The sequence below is a fragment of the Aricia agestis genome, chromosome 13 (genome assembly GCF_905147365.1).
Source record: "Aricia agestis chromosome 13, ilAriAges1.1, whole genome shotgun sequence".
In the NCBI taxonomy this organism is placed as follows: Eukaryota; Metazoa; Arthropoda; class Insecta; order Lepidoptera; family Lycaenidae; genus Aricia; species Aricia agestis.
Window position 1 is genome coordinate 4723558 of NC_056418.1, and position 23916 is coordinate 4747473.

General features: G+C 39.7%; 1 protein-coding gene across 3 annotated transcripts in view; it reads right to left on the reverse strand.

Annotated features, from left to right (window-relative positions):
* Nucleotides 1–5104: 5104 nt before the first annotated feature.
* LOC121733027 (serine/arginine repetitive matrix protein 2) overlaps nt 5105–23916 on the reverse strand; it is a 126071-nt gene continuing 107259 nt past the window's right edge. For 2 of the 3 annotated variants that reach the window (XM_042123108.1, XM_042123106.1), the window contains 6 exons: nt 20599–20751; nt 19216–19317; nt 18852–19002; nt 18582–18668; nt 12334–13507; nt 5105–6633 (listed from right to left, as the gene is read on the reverse strand). In XM_042123108.1, the coding sequence (XP_041979042.1) occupies nt 5457–6633; nt 12334–13507; nt 18582–18668; nt 18852–19002; nt 19216–19317; nt 20599–20751 (2844 nt within the window). In that variant the 3' untranslated portion in view covers nt 5105–5456. The remainder of the gene's footprint in view (nt 6634–12333; nt 13508–18581; nt 18669–18851; nt 19003–19215; nt 19318–20598; nt 20752–23916) is intronic. The other variant, XM_042123107.1, reaches the window with a different exon arrangement.

The window sequence follows — 23916 nt, forward strand, 5'->3', positions numbered from 1 at the left end:
ACCGACTACGTAAATTTTTAGTATGGCAAATTTTACAGCGCCTCTAGCGGTCACTTGCGGAACTAAAATAGCCACCATGAGTTTACAATAAATACGTATCGAATAAAAACTCGCTAGCGACTATAGTTTTTAGCTGCTTATCATACTTACACACTCTATACCATGAGTAAACAATTTGACAGGTAGTATCGTAAAATGCCGTTACTACAGTAGGTATAAGTAGTAAGTAACTCAAGGCAAGAGGGGCGCCGTGAGTCGATCCTCCATCATTATCCGTAACCACTAATATTATAAAATCCATACTAATATTATAAATGCGAAAGTGTATCTTTCTGTCTGTCTGTCTGTCTGTCTGTCTGTCTGTTACCTCTTCACGCTCAAACCACTGAACCGATTTTGCTGTTTGACATGGAGATACATACTTTGAGTCCCGGGAAAGAACATAGTTCCCGCGCAATAAACGAATTTTGGCGCAACGGAGTTGCGGGCGTCATCTAGTAATATTATAATATTAATAATTATGCAGAGCAGGCAGATGATAAATTAATATTTGTTTTGTCGCGAATTCAAAATTGCAGGCCTAGATTTGAACCTGGGGAAGTGTGAACTTTTTGTCCCTGATGATTGTGGGGATAGAGATGAGATAATATCCAGTTTCAAGGCCGTCGCCCCAGAATTATCAGTGATTGAGAAGAGTGCACTTTTTCTCTTGGGTTCACCTGTTCTAGCCGATTCTTTTCCGGACTATATAAATGAAAAAACACGGGATTTTAGTGAAAGTTTAGATCGTCTTCTCCAAATTAACAGTCACATGGCATTTACTCTGATTCGATATTGTTTATTCGTTCCAAAATTTACGTATGCTTTGCGGTGTTGTCAGCTCTGGAAGTTCCCAGAACTTCTCCATAGCTTAGATGACACCCTAAAGCATACGCTTTCCACAATTTTAAACATAAAATTTGATGAACGTTCCTGGACCCAAGCTACACTACCAGTAAGGTTCGGTGGCCTGGGAATACGAAAAACATCGGACACAGCTTTACCGGCGTTCTTGTCCTCGGTCCACGCAAATCGCGCAGTAATAGCCAAAATCTTAGAGCCCTCATCTTGCCCATTCGTCATTCCCTTTGCGGACGAGGCCAAGGATGCCTGGGACATTGCTAGTGCCGGCAGCGAGGTTCCCAAGAACACATCTTCCCAAAGGCTCTGGGACGAGCCCATCTGCGAACTGGTGCGTAATAAACTGTTTAACACGTCTACCAGCGCCGTAGAACGGGCTCGACTTTTGGCCGTGGAGAGGTGGGAGTCGGGAGCTTGGCTGCAGGCACTGCCATCTAAAAACACAGGAACATTGCTGGACCGTAATACATTCCGTCTTGCCACTGCCCTGCGTCTTGGTGTCCCCCATGTCGTCCCCCATCAGTGTGTTTGCGGCGCGCGCGTTGACAGCTATGGTCACCACGGGTTGTGCTGCTCGCGAAGTGCCGGACGCTTTTCACGGCATCACAACCTGAATGACCTCATTCGTCGGGCTCTTGTCACTGCCGGCGTGCCAGCGATACTGGAGCCCTCCGGTTTGGCGCGCGACGATGGCAAGAGACCCGATGGAATGACCCTGGTGCCCTGGAATGTGGGTCGGGCCCTTGTGTGGGACGCTACTTGTGTCGACACACTCGCCTCGTCCCATATTCAGAGCACCTCGAGCTGTGCGGGCGCAGCCGCAAACCAAGCAGAGAACCTCAAGCGGCGCAAATATGAGAACCTCAGCGGAGATCTTATATTTGAACCGTTTGGGGTGGAAACTCTAGGCGCATGGGGTCCGGGGGCACATAAGCTTTTTAGAGGAATATCTAAGAAGCTTGTTGAAGCCACCCGAGACCCCAGAGCTGGGAGCTACCTGGCACAGCGGATAGCAATTGCCATCCAACGTGGCAATGCTGTCAGCTTGCTGGGCACTCTGCCAGATGGGGACGACTTGGGCAAGTTTTTCTTTTTATAGTTTTATATTTAAAGTTTGTATATATAATATATCTGTATATTTTAGATAGTATTTTAGTGTTTACATTTCTATCATATATGGACAATAATATTATTTTTTTGGAAGTCGGTTAAAAATGATTACTTATATTTGTTTAAATTATTATTTACCTGCTTGACCTAACTATTAATAATAATTATTAATGGTGTTTATTTATGTCTATCTTATATATTTTTGTAATAGCTAGGTAAAGTAGGGAGCCGTGACAAAATATTGAGACTTGTAAGTGCGCCGCAGGCTGAAAAAGATTGGGAACCCCTACATTAGCCAGTGAAAGAGTTTCACGCAAAACAATATTTATTTTTAAGAGGGCGACTAACCCAAAAAATCAAACATCGTCCTCTCTTCACACTCACGCCCGTCTTTCATATTCCAGGTGAAAAAGGACGACGCGGATTCATCACCAAATTAGTTTTTTCTCAATAACTTGATAAAGATACAACATTTTAAAGATCCGCTAGGTCGATCTCTCAATGATAGAATATGTGTTAAAATATTAACTTAGTAAATTCGTGAAAATTAGATGCATCTTTGTGATTTTTTTCTATCGAGAAAATTTTAAGATAACGTGTTTTTGCTCAGATCGAATTCTCGGAAATATAATGAAGTATCTAATTTTAGAAAATGAAACAATTCGGGGCTTATTTTTCAAGTAAGTATAAAAATGAATTATAAAATCGACACTTTAGGGTTAGTCGCTCCCTCAATTCTTGGAAATCTATTGTTATTCTATTGTGTCTCGCTCACCGGTGAGCTTATGGGGCTTGATGGGTTAATATGTCCGGTAAAGTATATTTTAGTGTGGAATAATATGTTAGCGTTGGCTGCACGAGGAGACGAACGACGTGAACAAGGAAGTTTTCAAGCTAGTGTACGAAAGTGTTTCGGTCATCCACTTGAACATTGAAGTTATACTAATTGTATTAAAGAATAAAGGGTTAATACAGGGGCGTCTCTAGCCCATGTGGAGCCCGTGTGCAAATATTACCCTAGCGCCCCCTAGCAAGCGCGCGTTTTTCCGCACAGTTTTTCCGGCCGGGATTGCTAAAGCCGAGCAGCGCGCCTTGCTTTGTTGTAATACGACAAAATATATAAAGAAGAGCTCCAGATGCTACATAAAATGTATGCAAACTGTAGTTCTTTTTACGTTGGTCTCGGCTCGGCGCCCCTAGGTCCGTGGCGCCCGTGTGCAACGCACACCCCTGCACCTAAGGGAAAGACGCCCCTGGGTAAATAAAGTGGTTTTCGAGCATTTGTGTGGATTCCTAAGAGCTCTCATGGATTTGAAATCTTCACGAAGAGTTTCCCTTGGCTCGTCCTTATACATAATAATAATAATATTATGGTACGAACAATGAACCAATGCGAGTGCGAGTTTCTTACGCCAGTTCTTCTCGCCGGGCTAGTTCCCAAACCGGTGGTAGGCATCGTAGCCTCCAGTTCGTTTTCCGACCCCTTTCTGAAGCTAACCGAATCGAGATAATCGGCGACTTGGCGGTTGTAGGTTGTAGTTTACTTGGCGGTCCCCCGACACACCGTGACAACAATTATGGACTAAAATATCACTTTACCCTTAGGAATTATTTAAACTTAAAGTCAGTAAATATTATTTCATTATTTTTAAAGTTGTTTGGCGGGTTTTTTTTTTTAAATTTCTAAATTTTATTTGTTTACTAGCTGTTGCCCGCGACTTCGTCCGCGTCAGCAAAATGTGATAACAAAGATAATAAAAACCCTTGGTTCATTTATAAAAAAAGTGAAATAATCCTCCTCCTTTTCGGAAGTCGGTTAAAAAGTAGCCTAAGTTATTCCTTACTACATCAGCTATGTGCCTAAAAAAGTCCCGTCAAAATCGCTCCAGCCATTTCAGAGATTAGCCGGAATAAACAGACAGACAGACATACAGACAAAAATGGTAAAAAATGTTGTTATGGTGTCTGTACCCTATATACATTCATATGCATTTAGTAAAAAACGGTTCTTTCAATATTACAAACAGACACTCCAATTTTATTTATATGTATGTACTAATGTATAGATGACCTATAAAATCTATATTATCAACATTATTTACAATAGCGCCATCTTCAGATCAGGTTTAACTATACACTATGCTATAAGTTCTCATATAGTCAACGATATGTCACTTTGCTGATGAGTCTGATGAGTGATGACATTCAATGGTCTATTAATTATTTTATATTATCAAAATAGCGGTTCCACCAACAGTCATTAAATCTACTTTTTAAAAATATGCATAGCTCAATACTTTTATGTTTAAAAAAGAGGAAGTAGGTACACAAAGGACCAAAAACATGCAGCATAAAGCGACAAAGTATACTTTAGCTATACTAATATATATACGAATTTTGGGATAATATGGTTTTTTATTGAAACAATGATGCGTCTTTATCTTCGTGCGATATATATACTTATTATACATAGATATTTATGGTTTACTGTATTTATCTATTAAAGTGACTTTTTCAATGTGCGAGAAGAAGACAAACAGAAAACAATTACTTACTTACGTTGTAGGTACGTTGGGGCGTTTCCCATAGAGACAATATAGATGTCTAAAGTAACTCTTTTAAACGCTGCTACTTTTACAGTGACTTTCACACTATCTACCTCTCAACCTAAAGTAGATATTATCACTTAGTTTTGTTAATCTTCGGTTTTCATCAACAAAAATATTTACAAATCTAATAACAACATGGCCTGTCTATTATTTTCTGTCACATTTAATAGAAATTCATGTGATATAATCTATAAATTATGTATATATTTTACTAGAAAATCTTAGGATTTACTGCAGTTCGAGCTTTTACAGTAAATTAAAGATGATAGAATATTAAAGTTGCAACTGGCTTGACCTATTATTGGTTCTTACTTCTTACAATAATTGATAATTTAGGGCCTGTTTCACCACTTACTATAACTTTTTTGACAGATTTTCCATACTCTATATGTCAAGTTAAGTTTAAAAACTTTTTAGAAAGTGGTGAAACAGGCCCTAAATTACTCTATCTGTCAAGTTAAGTTTAAAAACTTATCAGAAAGTGGTGAAACAGGTCCTAAATTAACAAAAACTGCAATAAAACGGCCATCTTAGTGCGTATTAATATTATATTTTTCGGATACATTATAAAAATTAACTTACATTAGATTATTATAAAAGTTACAAAATTATTGACAAGTAACAAGTTAATGAAAATTCTATATCGGACGGAGTTAAATCACTTGGAATAAAATTAATAAAATTATGACTTTTTACATGAAGCAACATACATTTTATTAACGGGAGTTAACGAATGTAGTCTACGATAGCTTACGTCTAGTGCTCCTCAATTTCAGTCTATATGACTCAAAGAATAAGGTATATTTGAATATGGCAAACGAAAACTTTACACGCTACTCAGTAATCTCTGAGTTTCTCTGTCACCTTGTAGTTGTGCCGTCTCCGCTCGGAGTAAAGCGGGGCCGTGCCGTTTCGGCTCTCGTACGCTAGGGGACGAACTCCATTGTCGTAGTACTTGACGCTCGCGACGGGCTCCTTGTACCCGCGACTCTTGGTCACCGAGTTCACCTCCCTCGATTCTATGACCTCCTTGGACCGCCCATCACGGGAGGGGATGACCTTCTTGCTGACGGTCTCCACCGTGTCGGTGACGCTCGGCCGCTCCGGGTCGCCGGACCGCGTGGTGTATCTGTACGTTTCGGAGTAGTTGTCGCTGCTGTTGCTCTCCCTCCTGTTCGCGGGAGCCTTGAGCCTGGTCTCCAACCTCGAGACGAACGGACTAGATTCTCTGTTGAGCGAGTCGGTCTTGTAGAGCGGCGTCCGGCGCTCCTCCGATATCCGGTCCTTGTAGTGCGGGGACGGGGTGTTGTAGCGGGAGGACAGCCTGCTGCCATCGGACTCGTCCTCGGCGTGCAGGGTCTGGTACAGCTCGGGCGCGCGCTCCCTCAGGCCCTTGAGAAACATCTTCTTCTTATCCGTCTCCTCATACTTGTAGCCGTTGGTGTGGCCGTTGGCGAGGGGGGCGGTCTTGCCGTACCTCGCCCCAAACAGCCCGTCGCGCCGGCGCTCGGTCTCCCTCGACACGGCGTCGGCTAAATCCCGCTGGCTGCGGTTGATGATGGAGACGATGCCCGGGCTCTTGAGCTGCTCGTTCTCGTCCAGCTTGCTGAGGTGGGGGTTGGACTTGTACATGGTGGAGTAGTTGCGGCTGACGCCGGGGACGTAGCGTGGGTGGGTGTCCTGTTCCGGTGCTCCCATGGCAAAGCTCTTGCTTCGGTTAAGGCCTTTATACGTCCGGGCCGGTTTCGCGGGGCCGGGAGGATACCCGTTAATTTTACGCTCTGGGGATGTGGATGGCTTGTTGGAGATGTTGATGGCGCTTGTCGACCGCTTGTTGGGCGTGAGCCGGTGCCAGTATTTGGAGTTCTGTTTCTCGGTGGGCTTCTCCTTCCTCTCGTGGAGTTTCCTCGGCAGGGTCTGTGCGCTGCGGGAGTAGTCCTCCTCCGGCTCGCTATTGAGGTTCAATCTGCTCGTGGAGTGACTGAATCGCCCGAGTGTGCTGGAGTACTGGCCCCTGGAACGTAACAATTAAACGATCAGTACGGGAATAAAATATTTAAAAACAATAAATACTTAAAATTATATTATGGCCTTTGTTACCCGGGGCATTATTGCAAATCTGTTTATCAAAATCAGATCACTACTTTAATCGCTACGATTGAACCAACATACTCGTACATAGACGGTTTACCGTCAAAATTGCAAGTTACGAATAGGACTGTTTTACAGCATGTTTTAAATATCTTAGGAGAAATACCACGTTCTCACAGAAAACCGGCGTGAAACAGCGCTTGCGCTGTGTTTCGCCGAGTGAGTGAGTTTACCGGAGGCCCAATCCCCTACCCTATTCCCTTCCCTACCCTCCCATATTCCTTTCCCATCCCTACGATCCCCTATTACCCTATTCCCTCTTAAAAGGCCGGCAACGCACCTGCAGCTCTTCCGATGCTGCGAGTGTCCATGGGCGACGGAAGTTGCTTTCCATTAGGTGACCCGTTTGCTCGTTTGCCCCCTTATTTCATAAAAAAAAAACTTTCGGTAAGTAATCATCGTTTCTCCTACATCGTCTGCCTCTTCCCTACTTAAAACAAGATTGCCAAGAGATATAATTATATACCAGGCGGTCACCACTGTACGCTGTTAGAAGCGTCGTTTTGTTTTTTCTGTCATCACGATTTCGGCCCACATACTCTTATTATTATCTCGGATCATAAAAACGTGGTTGCTATGTTTTAGAATGTAATTGGCATCAATAGCCGGTACCACCTACACGGCAGCTTTGTAAGTGGTTACGTTTTTACAACGATTTTTTAGTTTCCAGACTAGTAAGATTGATTGCAGGCGCAATTTGTAACTTTGTCGACTGAAATTATGAACAAAAAATGTTTTTCTAAAGGACTAAGCAACAGTCGTGTCGACAAAAAAGCTACAATGAATTTTTAATTAAAAATACCCCTTTTTGTGAGCGTCATCTAGGTATTTATACAGAGCTGGTTAATGGCCTGCGGACAGTAAGCGATAATTTTATAAAGAAGTCATTATATTGTATATTTAAAGTAGGATAATATACGTTAAACCTCAGTATTCTAGCTACAACCTATACAAGCCTAATACAAGCGTGTACATAAATTAATTCGATCAATGAGTAGAGCCTTATTTCCACTGTATATCACTGAACGGAGTGTAACCACAGTCTATGATATCTATCTTTATTACGCTGTGGTGTAACTTTAAACACAGTAAAATTATATTAATTGCTCGTCTTGTGATCTCAGATAACTTTAAATAGCAAAAAGTAGTTACAAATTTTAACCATATTGAAGCTATATTATTTTAAAGAATATAATTATTGATGTAGTCTGATAATTATTAATCTGAGGTCTCAATGTTACAAAACAGAATTTATTTTAATTATATATTGAATCAATGTAAAATGCCTTCTAAAACTTCAAGATTCGTTTTGACGTTATTTTTAGCCTATTTTGCTATTTGATAGGATTCAGCAACAATAATTGCAGTCATAGGTACTACGAACGTTAATTACTTAAAAAGTCAAGTCGGGCGTACATTGCATCTTGATTAACCTAACAAGGACATAGCTATTCTACTGTATACATTTCATAATGTGGAAAAACTTGTAACCACATACACCTGTACACATTTTCCAACAATGAGTCATTATCATTGTCAACAGATTGTCAACAGATTCTAGTAAACTGTGACTCAAGTGAACTAATAAGGGCTAGAAACCATACTGGGTGTAACAGGGACGTACGGATCACAACTTATATGGTAGTCAGTAGTTACATAAGCAGCCTTTATTTCTAGGCAACTTCATTCTGCGAATAATATATTATTATACTAGTAGATGTTAGAAAGAAGAAGAAAGAAAGAAAAAAATATTTTCAATGCACACTAGACACAATAAATATAATATAAGATCAACAAAGGTAGACAAACTAGTTATTTGACAGATTGTGCCTACGTATGACCAAAAAAGATCCAGTTCAGCTTAGGGCGAATAAAGTTATTAGCTTATTATAAAGTTATAAAGTAAGATATCAGTTTGTTACCTCTTCACGCTTAAACAACTGGACCTATTTTGATGTAATTTCATACGCAGATATTTGAGTCCCAGGAAAGGAAATTGGAATTTTTATCTCGGAGAAACGGCCCACGGGCGAGAAATTAATTTCGGCGTAATCGATTTGCAGACGTCGTAGAATGAATTACTAGCCCCACGTTCCACTTGACGATCAAAACGCTCAAAACGCCTCCTATTTTGAGCGTTTTGATCTTTTTTAACGTCAAGTGGAACGCGGGGTAGATGTTGTCTGCAATTAAATGCGTAAAAACCCACAGGACCTGCACTAGAAGCCTAGGCTAATGTCTATATATTTTTATCATTTACATTCTACATCATATTAATTTAAATGGATTGTCATTGACTTAGACGTAAAGTCTATATTTTAAATTTTTCTATATTATTCTTGTTTCTCTCATTGATAAAATTTTAAGCTATTTAAGAACAAAAATGGGTAGGCTTGCTAGACAGTTTAAGACACATTACTTTCTATTAGAAACTGTCTAATTTATTGTACGTACTCCTTATATGTTTTTATTATATTTGCTCTACTGAATAAGGATGTTTTTATATGATTTTCGCTAATTTAGGCACGACGTACACTATGGTGTTGTTACTTAACTGCTTGCTATATTTGACATTTTACGGTTAAGCACGTGCATTTTAAAACGAACTATCTTGCACAATAGAATACAGGTTTACTGCAATGTACACATGGGAGAGCAATGCTTCGGCACGAATAGGCCGTCTCGACCGGAGAAATACCACGTTCTCACAGAAAACCGGCGTGAAACAGCGCTTGCGCTGTGTTTCGCCGAGTGAGTGAGTTTACCGGAGGCCCAATCCCCTACCCTTTTCCCTTCCCTGCCCTCCCTTATTCCCTTCCCTTTCCTACCCTCCCTTATTACCCTATTTCCTCTTAAAAGGCCGGCAACACACCTGCAGCTCTTCTGATACTGCGAGTGTCCATGGGCGACGGAAGTTGCTTTCCATCAGGTGACCCGTTTGCTCGTTTGCCCCCTTATTTCATTAAAAAAAATGTTTTCACGCTAGAGGCAGCACCAGCTTAGGGTGGGTTGCACCAACTTACATTAACTACAATTACTTTAACTTTAACTACAATGCAAAATGACAAATATTTAGTTAAAGTTAAAAATGGACGCAATCAAGACGCCATATTTAGATAGCCATAGAGCTCGACAAGGCTTTAAATGCACGTGGCGAAAAAAGGAACTAACGCTGTCATCATACAAAAACGCAATTTTTGACAGTTCTCCTTTACCAGCAGCGCCCCCGCCCACGTTCTTCAAGCAACGTCTTCTGTCAAATTATGTGGTCAATGTTACGGTTAAAGTTAAATTAGCCTTAACTATAACCATAAATTTGACCATAACTTTAACTTTAACCACGCCTCTGGTGCAACCCAACCTTAGACACAAATTAATGCTTTGTTCGACGTTTGACAATCTGTCAATATTTTGATATGACGTGTGGAACATGTCGGATTTTGGTCGGATTGTTTACTGCATAAGTTAGTAGCGTCCTGCGTCATCTGCTCCGAACTTTGTGTAATATTCCCTATTAAACCCAAGGCTGTTCCACATTCCACACGTATAACAACACCACGACCACAACCACACGGCACACCACGTGGTTGGGCGTATACTTTGTATTGAAAATGAATATGACTATTCACACGCACCACATTTTGCAGTCGTTATCAACCGCGTGTTTTTTTTTAAATGAAATTAGGGCCAAACGAGCAAACGGGTCACATGATGGAAAGCAACTTCCGTCGCCCATGGATACTCGCAGCATCAGAAGAGCTGCAGGTGCGTTGAGAGGGAATAGGGTAATAGGGGAGGGTAGGGAAGGGAATAGGGTAGGGGATTGGGCCTCCGGTAGTGTGTGATACAAATGATCACATTTTGTCGCGACGTATGACACCGTGCGTGGTGTGGTATGTGTGATCAACCCTAAATTACACAGTTTAATGCTAACCAAGTATTAGCCGGCTATTGTTGGGTTTCTTAGGGTTCATTCAGACCGCAACGCGACGCGTAGACGCATTTCTAAATTTGTATGGATTTGACAGATTCGCAAGACGTCTCACGCAGATGAAATCCGTCAATTCAGTACAAATTTAGAAATGCATATCTACGCCTCGCGTGGTGGTCTGAGTTGACCCAAATTCCTTTAAATACAGTTTTTTAAAACAAAAACATGTTAAGTATTGTTTACATTAAGTAATAAACTTCTAAGTTTATATTACCTCATTTTTGGGATCAAATTTTATTATTTCCAGACACGAAAAAACGTCAAGAAAATATAAAGATTTACGTCTTACAATATGTTCTAGATTGGTATGATATAAAACATAATATTATCTTATTTTTAATCTCTCGAAATCTCGAAAATAATAATTATTAACTCGATGTTTGATAAATAATTTGTAAGTAAAATCTACATTCATACTAACTAATATTTAAAATACAAACTTTTATCCATCTGTCTGTGTACCTCTCATCAATTTGGATGAAATCAGGCATGAGATACATACTTTGAGTCCAGAGACAAAGGATAGTTTTTATTGTTGCCCAAAGTATCTACTGCTTTTATTAGATAAACAATAAGTTATATACCTAGGACCAAGTTACGGGCCACATCTAATGATTAAAAAATATCCTCAACTAGGTAAATATGTAGAAAAAACTAATATATATATACGATATATATACAATAATCTTAGAATAATCTGTTACAGAGTACCTATTCTACGAAATCGTCACAAAATGTTGTTATCTTGACAATAAACAAGTATTTTTTAATACGTCTTGTTTACTTCTTTTAGATAATCTTTCTTTTTGTATACAAAACCTGCCTTTTACGCAATACAATAAGCACATAGGTATTGTATATCAATCGTGTGGATCGCAGACACAATAGATTTTCAATTGTTATGCGGCAGCCGGGTGCCGCTTGAGGATTGATGGGTTAAATCCAACATTACACAAAGAATAAAGATTATAAATTACAGTCCAAAAGTATTATTCTTGTGAATGTTTGTTTCTTCTTCAAGCTGAAGCTCAAGAGTCAAGATATCACATTTTAATTTTTAGTAAAATTTTATGTAGTTTGGGGTCTGCTTTTAACTAAGATTGATTCAGTTAGGCTACTTTATCCCGAAAAAGTAAAGCATTCTTAGCAAATAATACGTCTACCTGATCAACAGTAATATTTCTTGTTTAATAACATCTACTATGATTTATGTATCAATATCAAGGAACAAGAATTTTATAGTGTAGGAGTAGACAAGATTCTATTTATGGTCTAACAAACCCACATAATTTGTATTCAATTAAAAAATAACACTTGTTGCGTAGTTAAGTCCTATACTATGTTTCCGTTGTTGATACAAAATATGGTCACGTTTGTTCGCCTTGGCCCTGGAGATGTTATTGTCTATCTTACTTGGAAATAAAAGTTATACCAAGCAATCAACGGCGGATAAAATAGAAAAAATCTTCTATTAATACTATTAAGTAAATATTATTATCTGATAATAAGAAAGACTTTTGCACCCGAGAAAGAAAAAAAGGTCTTACAATCGAGAAAGAAAAAAAAACTAACCTGTCGCGGTGATCGCGGCTGTCAGCTGTGGCGGGCGCGCGCCTCGCACTGCCCTCGTACTTGTGCTCGCGGCCGTAGATGCTGGGCGCGAAGGGGTCCTCGCCGAGGTAGTAGCGGTGCGGGGGCGCCGCGGGGGGCGCGGCCGGAGGGGCCAGCTCCCCCCCGTACTGCCGGTACGTGCGCGACGAGTGCTCCGGCGAGGGGGTCCTGCTGCGCCACCGCGCCTTCCTCTCCGCCGACGCCGATCGGATCTTGCCGACTAACTTCCTTATGGAGTTCCCGATCGCCGACCCCACGCCCTTCCGCGCTGGCGACGGGCGTCGGCCGTTGTCGGCGAACCTCGTCTTCTGGTGCTGCTTCCTCTCGTCCCTTTCTCGGCGTCGCGGCGGCGTCCGCTCCCGGTCGGAGCTGCCTCGGCGCTCCCGCGGCGGGGAGTAGTCCGGCGGCGGCTCGACCACCTCGCGACTGTCCCGGGACGTGCCGTTCCTGGACGAGCTTCTATTCTCGTAGCGGATCTCCTCGGACTTCCGCTGCTTGGACACCCTCTTCCGTTCGGGCGCGACCGGCGGCCGATACTCGTCCTCGACCGACGGCTCCCGGTAGCGGTCGCCCTCGACTGGTCTGAACGGCGAGCCCCGCGGCGGGCTGTGCATGGTCGACGACGATACGTACGCCGAGTCATCGCGCGAGGGAGGTTGGCGACGAAGGATCGGGGAAGTCCGACCCTGGGGCGAGTCCCGCTTGTAGATGTGTCGGGGCGAGGATCCATTGAGGCGATCGTCGCTGGCGTAGGGCGAGCGGGCGGCGGGCGGGGACGGGGACGTGCTGCGGGGCTCCGGCATCCTGGGCTTAGTCGCGCGCCGCTGGGACCAGTCGGCCACTCCTTTGAAGTATCCACCCGTCCGGTTCCCCGGCTCCGGTCTCTCGTCGGACGGCGTGGACGACTTGGTCTTGCGGAGGACGCGGTCGCCGTAGGGCCGGGTCTTGCCGTAGTAGCCCTCGTCGTCGGGCTTCTTGTAGTCAGGGCGGCGACCGATCTCCTCGGCGATGGAGTCGTGCGAGGAGCGGGAGTCGCTGCCGAAGTGGCTCTCCAGCCACTTGGACGTCTCCTTCTTGCGGGTCTCCTCCTCTATGTCGAAGTCCAGGGGCCTCGCCGCGTAGTCTTTCTCGTGTTCTGAAATTAAACGCTCCGTTAGAGTCAGGTGCGTTCGCGCGCGCCGGCCGCGGTACAATGACGCGGCGCGTGGCGTAATACACAATAACTTGCCGAACCTCCGAAGGTCAGTGCAAGATGCAAACAACCGAAACCGATCGCTCGGCTGATGAATTAATGAATGACAAATTCTAGGTCACTACACGGTTTCCGCGGCATCTTTATTTCGTAAATAGTATGAAAAGTAAAGATTTTCATCTACGAGATTTAACGTCAAATTATAATTTTATATTACACGTTTTCCAAATTATTATTGTGTTTTAAAACAAAACATCAAGTTTTTGCGAAAATATTATTATCAACGCATTCCATTTTCTTCTTTTTCATTTTGTTTGTTACTTAGTCTTAATTAATTATTATTATTTGATTGCACAGATAAATACTATGTTGTTACAACATGAAGATAAGATACGAGTTTACTGGACAAACGAGCTTATCCTAGATCAGGTGTGCTAAACCTTTTTTTTGCGTGTCATAATAATGTATATTGGTAGAATATTATTCTCTATAACGTTAGTTGTATCTATCTTTTATCGGAGTTTGTAATTGATGCAATATTATCTACTAAGTTACGTGTAGGTTGCTTCCTAAGCCTGTCAAGCCAATATATAACAATACATTTCCAAGAATCCGCGATCGAAGGGCTTTTCTTAAAAATTAAAAATCTGGAGAAAATTCTACCATAAATATTAAATCTTATACGAGCAATTCTTATATACCTATATATAATTGGAATCTCGCAATCGGCTCCAACAGTTTTCATGAAATTTAGTATATAGGGGGTTTCGGGGCGATAAATTTATCTAGTTAGGAATCATTTTCTAAAAATGATTCCTAACTAGATCGATCATTTTATTCGTGTTTTATCGAATACCGAGCAAAGCTCGGTCAAATAGCTAGTTAGTATTAAAGTAAGTTGATCCATGTTTTCAATTTTAGGGTATGTTCAGATGTCTATGGTGCTCTACGCGCGTTTACAACTACATATTATTATCTAATACATTTTATGTAGGCCGTGCAGAATGCGCTAACGAGCATTTTATTACTCTACGTAATTACCGTAGTGATTGCCACATAATTATATTATACTTTTGTCCCAATAACTCAAAACGAAAAATAGTAGTAATAAATATCCTAACAACATGAGTTATGATTTGATCTTTTAAACGTACCAAAGGTTGAGCACCGCCGTAATCTGATGGTTCTGCCTAATTGGGCGCGACCTCCGGCCCCGCGGCCCGCTGCTGCGACCCGACGTAGGCGCCCTGACCATATGCGACGTAACCGTCTGTTTACTCCAACCGCTGACCCACAAAGCTCGACCAGCGTTTTACGAGGAAAATCGTCGGAAAGCCCACTAGGTATGGAGTGAGTAAAGTTACTTGGAACAGTTTGGTATGGCGAGATTAGTCGTAATTCGTGACTGTAGGTATGACTGTGACATTTCAGGATAATTAAAACATTTCAATGATGAATAATATGAAAAAATGTTGAAAAGTGTGTTTTCTTCATAATATTTTACACATTTTTCGTGAATTCAGTATTTAATTAAGTTTCGTAATCAAAAAGTCTCTTAGCTTAGTTTCTTAAAAGTCTCCGTTAAGATAATTATATAAAAAAAATACTTTGTAGGTGAATACTGAATACTTAGGCAACAAGATTTAAGATATTATATCTAAGCTATAATCACGACAAAAGCAAGGAAGCTTAGTGACTTTTGTCTGTTTCTTGTCCGTAATACAGACCTTAGACTTAAATATATTTTTATCAAGCGAAGCAACTTTATATTTAACAGAATGTCATTTGATTGGTAAATAGTATGTAATTCTATAGATTACAACAAAGGTACTTGACAATAGTAGGTTTACACTGTACAGTAGTTTAGCATAATCCAGATGTGTACCTATAGACAGAACAAGGTCGACAGACGAGTTTATGTAGAGACGATGTTATTTCATTGCTTTACTTATTCATAACGATAAAGGATTTCAATACTATACATTAGCTTCCGCACATGAAACGAATATTATTTACTGAATTGTTTTGACAGATGGTTACTGCGCATGGGCCTTATATCAAAACGAGCTTTTGCCCACGGCTTCGCTCGCGTTAAGAAGTATATATATACAAACTTTCATCCCCTATTTGAACCCCTTGGGGTTGGAATTTATCAAAATCCTTTCTTAGCAGACGCCTAGATTATTTCATTTTATTACAACTAAATAATTGATATTCGTCTGTAACTTGCGTGCGGGATTTTATTTTAAATTTATTATACTGGAGGCGAGTGCGAAGAGTGAGAGCGAAGAAAAACAAAATAGAGTAGAATTAAATGTACGACATAGAGTAGGTTTTTCTACCCTACTTTTGTCCAAGTCCCGAAGCGACGACGGTATGTATGACGGTATGGTATACGGTATACAAAATAGCCTTTGTCACGCTTACTTTTATTAAATACTTAAGTGCAAATCATTCCATTCATCATCATAACTTTAACGTCCGCACCTAGTGAAATTTAATGATGATTAAATTTTAATTTAATGAAGAGTTTGAAACACAATGTATGGGGATTATGACTTATTTCAAAGTCTTCATTTAATTACAGTTATGTAATAAAATATATTCGTATTATACTACCGTTTAGGCTTATAATTGGTTTAAGACTATGTTACCTATAATAACAGTGTTATAAATGTAACAACAAAATGTTGTTTATGTTTAAAAATTATACGGCAAGAAAAAGTATATAATTATATATTTTAAATAGGTATGTATATTGCCTACTAACATCACATACATAACATAACATAAAAATGTATTGTTATATCGTCCATATAATTTTGCATTCATACCATCACTATAAATATAAAATATTATGTAGTTATTAGAATATTATAATGCGAATATCATACGAACAAAACTATAAAAGGCAATGCGGCAATTTTGACACTTTCAAACTAGTTTACGCATGCTCCTTTTATGTAGGTAGCTATAACATTATCAATGATAGATATTGATTTATAATTTGTGAATATCCTTTCGCCATAAAAGTACAGGTGGCAGCCGGCAGGTTGTGTGGGCCGACATAACTACCGCGAATTGGAGACAATAAAGTCGGGCCTCATGTCATTGTAGGTATTGTGATGCTATATCTATAATAATACAAACATCTTGGTTATTAACATTAAAATGGTTTTGTTTGTCTGTCTGTTGCAAACGCTTCAAACTCTGAACTTGTATTCTTACTCCCCCAAAGGACAGGGTCGGTCGCCTAGTTTGAGGGATTGTTAAATTGTACATTATCTTTTAAACAACTTTTGGTCAATTAAATTATTTGTATTTGTTTAACTGACTAGAATTAAATTTCTCAGGGTACAGTTTTGTTAATTTACATAACTTCGGCTCAACCTGGGATTATAATAAATTTCTCCCCTGCCAGATAAAAATGTATCTAGCATAAACATCGCTTATTGCACATGTCTTTTTGTTACATTCATAAAAGGTAAAGCTGATTAATTGTGTTTATTACGTAGATCGTAGCTTGTAGGGCCTACACTCTACGCGAATACGTTGTATTCTCTATGAAAATATGATATAATAAGAAAAACTACTGGCTAGATCTCTGCATAAATGTATGACGTATAAAAAAAACTACTGGCTAGATCTCGTTCGAACAAATTTTCGTTGGTAGTTTTTGTAGTAATGTACATCATATATTTTTTTTAGACTTATCATGCCCTTTAGAAGTTAGAGGGGGGACACACATTTTACCACTTTGGAAGAGTGTAGAGACACTCTTCCAAAATGGTAAAATGTGTGTCCCCCATATTTTCCGAGAGCGGAAACTATTCAGGTTAGAAAAAAATGATTTTAGAAACCTCAATATGATTTGGACCCCTAAAATTTTTTTATAATTTTTCCATTTTTGTATCAAAATCTTAAAGCGGCTCACAGACTACATCTACTTACCAAGTTTCAATAGTATAGCTCTTATAGTTTCGGAGAAAAGTGGCTGTGACATACGGACGGACAGACAGACAGACAGACAGTCACACAGACAGACAGACATGACAAATCAATAAGGGTTCCGTTTTTGCCATTTGGCTACGGAATCATAAAAAGAGGGATTAAAGTTGCCAGAAAAACAGTTTACTATATACTACTTATATACCTACGAGAACGAAGCGGCAGGCAGAATGCTGAATAATGTATGGTCATAGTGTCGCAGACCGCTCAAGGTCTACAAGTGTAGCACAAGTGTACACTGTACATTGTACAATGTCGCTCATTTACATCGACACTCATTTGCTAGGAATGCGAGACATTACCTGAGAATTTTGTCATTAATTATGTAATGTTTGTAAGGACGAGTCGCGAGTTGTTTTTAAAACGGTATTTAATTTTTACAGTAATTCATTTTCTTAAGTTAAGACTTAACTTCTTTGGCAGCTGTAACTTTTTGGGAATGGGTTAAAAATGTCAAACTCGCGTTAACGTCACGTGACATGATCTGAAATAAGACGGAGGAAGAGTAGACCGCGCGCGGCGTCAGATGGTAGAAAGAGAATATAAATAATAATAAGTAATATAAATAATATTATCTATTATCTTTCTACCAAGCGGCAAATATTTATGCCTGCCCAGTACACACGTGGGAGAGCCATGCATGAGAGCCAGTCAACACGATCGGGCCGGCTCGACCGGAGAAATACCACGTTTTCACAGAAAACCGGCGTGAAACAGCGCTTACGCTGTGTTTCGCCGAGTGAGTGAGTTTACCGGAGCCCAATCCCCTACCCTATTCCCTTCCCTACCTTCTATAGTTATATACCAAACTATAGTTTACTTACTATGCGAGAATAAAAAAAACATATTTTATAAAATATGTTTTTTTTAATTCTCGCACAGTCGAGGTTTTTAAATAAATTAACATGATGGAATGCTGTATAAGCGCCATCTATGACGATACCTACGAACTATTTTGTCGTAGATTTAATGTCATCTAGTGGCAAGTAGGGAAACTAAAATAATTTACCATTCTGCCGCAGACGGCGCTGTCGTCGCATCCGCACGGATAGGCTGTCCCAGTCCTCGTCCATGTTAGGTTGGCCTTCTCTTTCAACTACAACAAAGAAAATTATACATATGTTATGACTCTACACCTGAGATAATAATTAAAACAATCTCTAATTTCTATATCTCTGTCATTTCAAAACTTTTAAGTGTTTGTCTTTCGTTTATTAGATGGCACTGTAGCAAATTCAACAGAATTTTCAACTGGTGTTTCCATAATTACAACACTGACCCTCCTCAGTCCGCGTACGCGAGTGTATCTGCGTGGCGACGCGTAGCCCGCCCGCCATGAGGTCGGTGGTCTTCTCCAACTCCACTCGCTTCCTCCTCTCCCTCCCGCTCTTCTCTTCTACCACACTCTTGTCGCTCGGTAGAGACTTTGCCTGGGAAAAGAAATCAGACATTGTTTTGGTGGTTATTCATTTTTCTTGGCTCTTTTGACTAATTTTGTTTCAATGAAAATTACGAACGGTATCTATAGGTATCAACTTGGCTAGGTTGATTCAATTGGGTGGCATCGACAATTAATATATTTTTAATTTCATATTTGTCTATGCTTAGGGTAACGTTTGTCGAGTCCTACAGTAAAAACCCACCTCGTCGTCTGGCAGCTGCTCGTCGCACAGTTTCTCCTGCTCCGTGGTGTGCCTGGTCTCCGTCACCAGCGTGCCGTCCGCACGCAGCGCCCGCAGCTCCTCCTACAATATAGAAGAGTTTTAGTGGGAATTATACATTTCTTCCAGTTCGGCCCGTGTCTTATATTTCTTGAGAGTTAGGGTGGACCGCCGAATTGGAGGCAGCCGCCTTAAAAGCGTCGGCATCGATGAGTTGTAGCAATTATCAATTTCATTACTAATATAATATTTTTATTTAAATGTTGGGTAGAATATATACCTATGTGAAAAAGTGTATTATTAGGTCCATAGAACTTTTTTTAAAAAAGCTTGTTGTTTCCCACAGCGCGTATAAGCCGTCAGCATTGTTATATGAATCGCTTATTTTAATAAAAAAACTAAAAAACATTTAAATGGCGTTACTTTACAAGCAATTAAAACATGATTTGTAGTCCCAACTATATTATAAAAGGTAACAAAATATTACAAAAAGACTAGGAAGACTTTTCGGCAAAGGCATCTATTGAATGCGTTAGCAATATTATGGTCATATTGTCCGCTAGCACCAGTCACGTTCTCTAATGGTCTGTCGTTAGTGACCCACTAGTGACGCTAACACACAAATACCATTAACTGTCACATTTAATAGTAATTTAATAAACGACAACATAAAAAACAGCTACGCCGGAATTGATTATAAATAATTATAGCAAAGAATAATTTCATTGTAAAATGCCCCATCCATATTATGCTAAGTGAATCTGTCTGTCATTTCCCTCTTCACGCTTAAACTACACAACTGTTTTTGTTGAAGTTGTTAGTTGTAACTTAGTTGAGATACTTTGAAAGTCCTGGGAAAGCACTAAGGATAGTTAAATCCCAGAATAATGTGCAATTTCAGGGCGACAAAAATGTTTATTGGAATTTTTTTTAGTATTACACTACACTTAACAAACAACAATGAACAGTAGTTAAGCTAAGATGTCTTTAGCTTAACCGTAGTATTTTTTAACGCACTAACCTCATCATTATGTATTTAAATGATTGATCATAGTAAATGATAATAATACTTTAGGGTGTGCATGAATCCCCCTGTAGAGACTTCACTGGTCTGTTAATTTAGCAGCACTGAAAGAGTAACTTTTTTTCTCAACTTTTGTTTGGGCAAACTCATGATGCTGGCGCGCTTGGCCATACAAATAACGAAAATTTTGCCCTTTCAGCGCTGCTACTTTTACAGTAAACTCTGTATAAGGGAAACACACCATAAATACAGGATACACGCCCTTAAGATCACTGTGTTTCGTTACACCTGTATTTTGATTTATTATTATGCTTTCAAAATATGAATCCTCAAACACTCACCGTGTCATCAGTAGTGACAGTGGTATTGAAGGCGATGGTGTCCTTGACGAGCACGGGCCCTAGGGGCACGAGGGCGAGCTGCTGCTCCGTCTGCGCCCTCAGGGCGTCGCGGATGTCATCCTCACTCGTCTCGTTGACTGCTGTTATCAGAGCCTGAAACAAGAAGAAGGAGAATTAGGTATATGTTGTTTTATAAAATAAGGGGACAAACGAGCAAAAGGGTCACCTGATGGAAAGCAACTACCGTCGCCCATGGACATTGGACACTCGCAACATTAGAAGAGCTGCAGATGCTGCTTATAAGAGGGAATACGCTCTCTTCTTGAAGGTCGTATTGGTCCGGAAATACTGCTGGTGACAGTTCGTTCCAGAATTTTACAGTACGCGGCAAAAAGTTACGCGACAAAATATGATATAATGTGCTAAGCTCCTTATGGAATTAGTAACAGTGAACCCAAAAGGCCTCTACTTACTAAACTACTACGATATTTTAATTTAATCTTGTGTCTTGTGTCAATGTGAGTGTGAATGTGTGTGAATGTGTAAATAATATATATTAGGATAAAATTGTTCGGCGTGCATCTGTTGTCTGATTGCCATAACACAAGTTTTTACTTAGCATGGGATTAGACGACGTGATGTACGCTAGCTAGCTTTTATACTATTGTATATGTATATGTATTGTATATGTATTGTATGCTTAATAAAGAATTTGAAAGAATTTGAATTTTGAATCTTTATTTTTTATGATAAAACACTCGGTTTAGAACTTAGATTTTAGGTACAGAATTGAATACGACATCGCAAAGATCGCTCATCGCTACAGCGACAGTAAAATAGGCTGCCACAAAAAATTACACTATTGAATAAATTTTTTGTTGAATATTATAAACGAATAATAAAAAAGGTAGAGCAATTTCCTCAAAAAACGACGATTTAGGTTTTATAGACATGCTTGAATTTTTTACATAAAAATCTAAAGTTTTTGTTAAATAAACGTTGACTGTATTGAAGCAGTTCTCTCGTCCGTGAACTGTAGTTAATTAAGTGTAAACTCTTTGTTAATAGTTCATTAACACCACAACAATCGACAGCACTATAGGCTTGTCGCTAATCGATTTAACATTTAAAACTATGCGGCGAGGTTCGTTGTACGTCTTAGGGCATGTTTCACCACTTCCTTAAAAAAACGTTCTATTTCTGAGTAAATTTGAATCAAATCTTTTCAGAATATCTACATAATGACTTAACACCAGTTCGGGAACTACCCCGACGAGAAGAGCCGGCGTAAGAAACTTGCACGGGGCCCACTTTTTACCAAAAAAGTGAGAAAGAGAGAATACATTTTTTTGACAGATTCTCCATACTCTATCTGTCACGTTAAGTGGTGGATAGCCTATCCGGCACTTATCAGGAAGTGGTGAAGAGGGCCCTTACAGTCCTAATTATTTTTATCTTTATTTAAATGGCATAATATCATAGAGGTGCGAAGTGTGTCAAAATCGTAATTATAATGTATAAGTAGAGAAATAATAGGATATTAATAATGACTAAACAGCCTTAGAGAAGATCTCAGGTGATGCAGGAATATGATCTTGGCCCTGAATGTCTTCCGGACTCTTTGTATGTGGTACTATGTGCCAGTTCAGCAGTACTGAGTACTGCTGAACTGGCACATAGTATTATATTATATGGCTGCTGTTAAGCATTGGTGTTTCATCCCACATAAAATCGGGTTTTGAGTTAATAATGCAGTTTTGTTTTTTATAACATAAGGTTTACGACAGTGAAATCCATTTTTTTGAAAACCAACTGTAGCATATTCTAGAGTACAAAAATGGTTTATGCTTATTCCTCTTAGTGAGGTTTTGTATACAGCATTTATGTAATATGTTTCTAAAATGATTTGCGCTTAAACCGCTGAACCGATTTGATAAAATTTTGTATGCGGATACTTTGAATCAATTAAAATTACATTATATACTTTTTGTCCCGGAAAATGTACGGTTCCCGCGCAGTCAACAAAAATTAATTTTGCATAAGATATCGATATTGAGTACATGTAGATATTACGTAAGGTTTTGGAGAAGGACATAGGATAATATTTTTTATCATGGAAAATGTTCGGTTTTCACGCAATAAACTTTATTAATTTGCGTTTAAGCTGCTGAACCGATTTTGATTAAATTTAGTTAATGTAGAAATAATTAGTTTATCACGTGCAGAGTTGGGCAAAAAGTAATTAGTAATTTTATTGATGAAGTAATTGTGCATCTGAAATTACCCGTAAGTTGATTAATAATACTATGTATAAAATGTATTCTAATTATTTTAGTTTGCAATTAGAATAATAATTTGATTAGACTAACGAGTATTTCAACTGGTAATTATAATAAATAAAAAAACTCCCACACCGATTTCGGGGCGGTGCAGGTGGCCGGTTTCAACAAAACCAGGCCAGTTACGCAGGAGTAATATCATAGTACCCAAGTGTGTGCTCAATACACAAGAGCACTCTGGGTTCAATGAAACCAGACCAGTTACGCAGGAATAATTTTATAGTGCCCAAGTGTGTGCGCAATCACAAGAGCACTCTGGTTTCAATGAAACCAGGCCAGTTACGCAGGAGTAATTTTTGTAGTGCCCAAGTGTATGCGCAATACACAAGAGCACTCTGGTTTCAATGAAACGAGACCAGTTACGCAGGAGTAATTTTATAGTGCCCATGTGTGTGCGCAATACACAGGAGTACTCTGGTTTCAATAAAACTAGGCCAGTTACGCAGGAGTAATTTTTATAGTGTCCAAGTGTATGCGCAATACACAAGAGCACTCTGGTTTCAATGAAACCAGGCCAGTTACGCAGGACTCAGGAGTAATTTTATAGTGCCCAAATGTGTGCGCGATACATAAGAGCACTCTGCGGGAAGCGCGGGAAGGGAAGAAGAAGCGGGAACTCTGTGTCCTTTTCCGGTACATAACGTATCTGCATACCAAATATCATCAAAATCCATGTAGCGGTATAAGCAGAAATCATTTTATTTAACGCCTGGGAACCGTACATTTTTCCGAGACAAAAAGGATCCTATGGCCTTTTCCGGGACTCAAAGTATCTCCATATCAAGTTTCATCAAAATCTGTTCTGCGGTTTAGGCGCAAAATAGGAAATTTTATAACGGTAACCGTACATTTTTCAAGACACTAATTTAATGTCCTTTCACGAGAGTCAAAGTATGTGCACACCAATTTTCATAAAAATCGGTTCAGTGGTTTAGGCGCAAATCATTTTTGTTTATCATACGGGTACCGTACCTTTTTC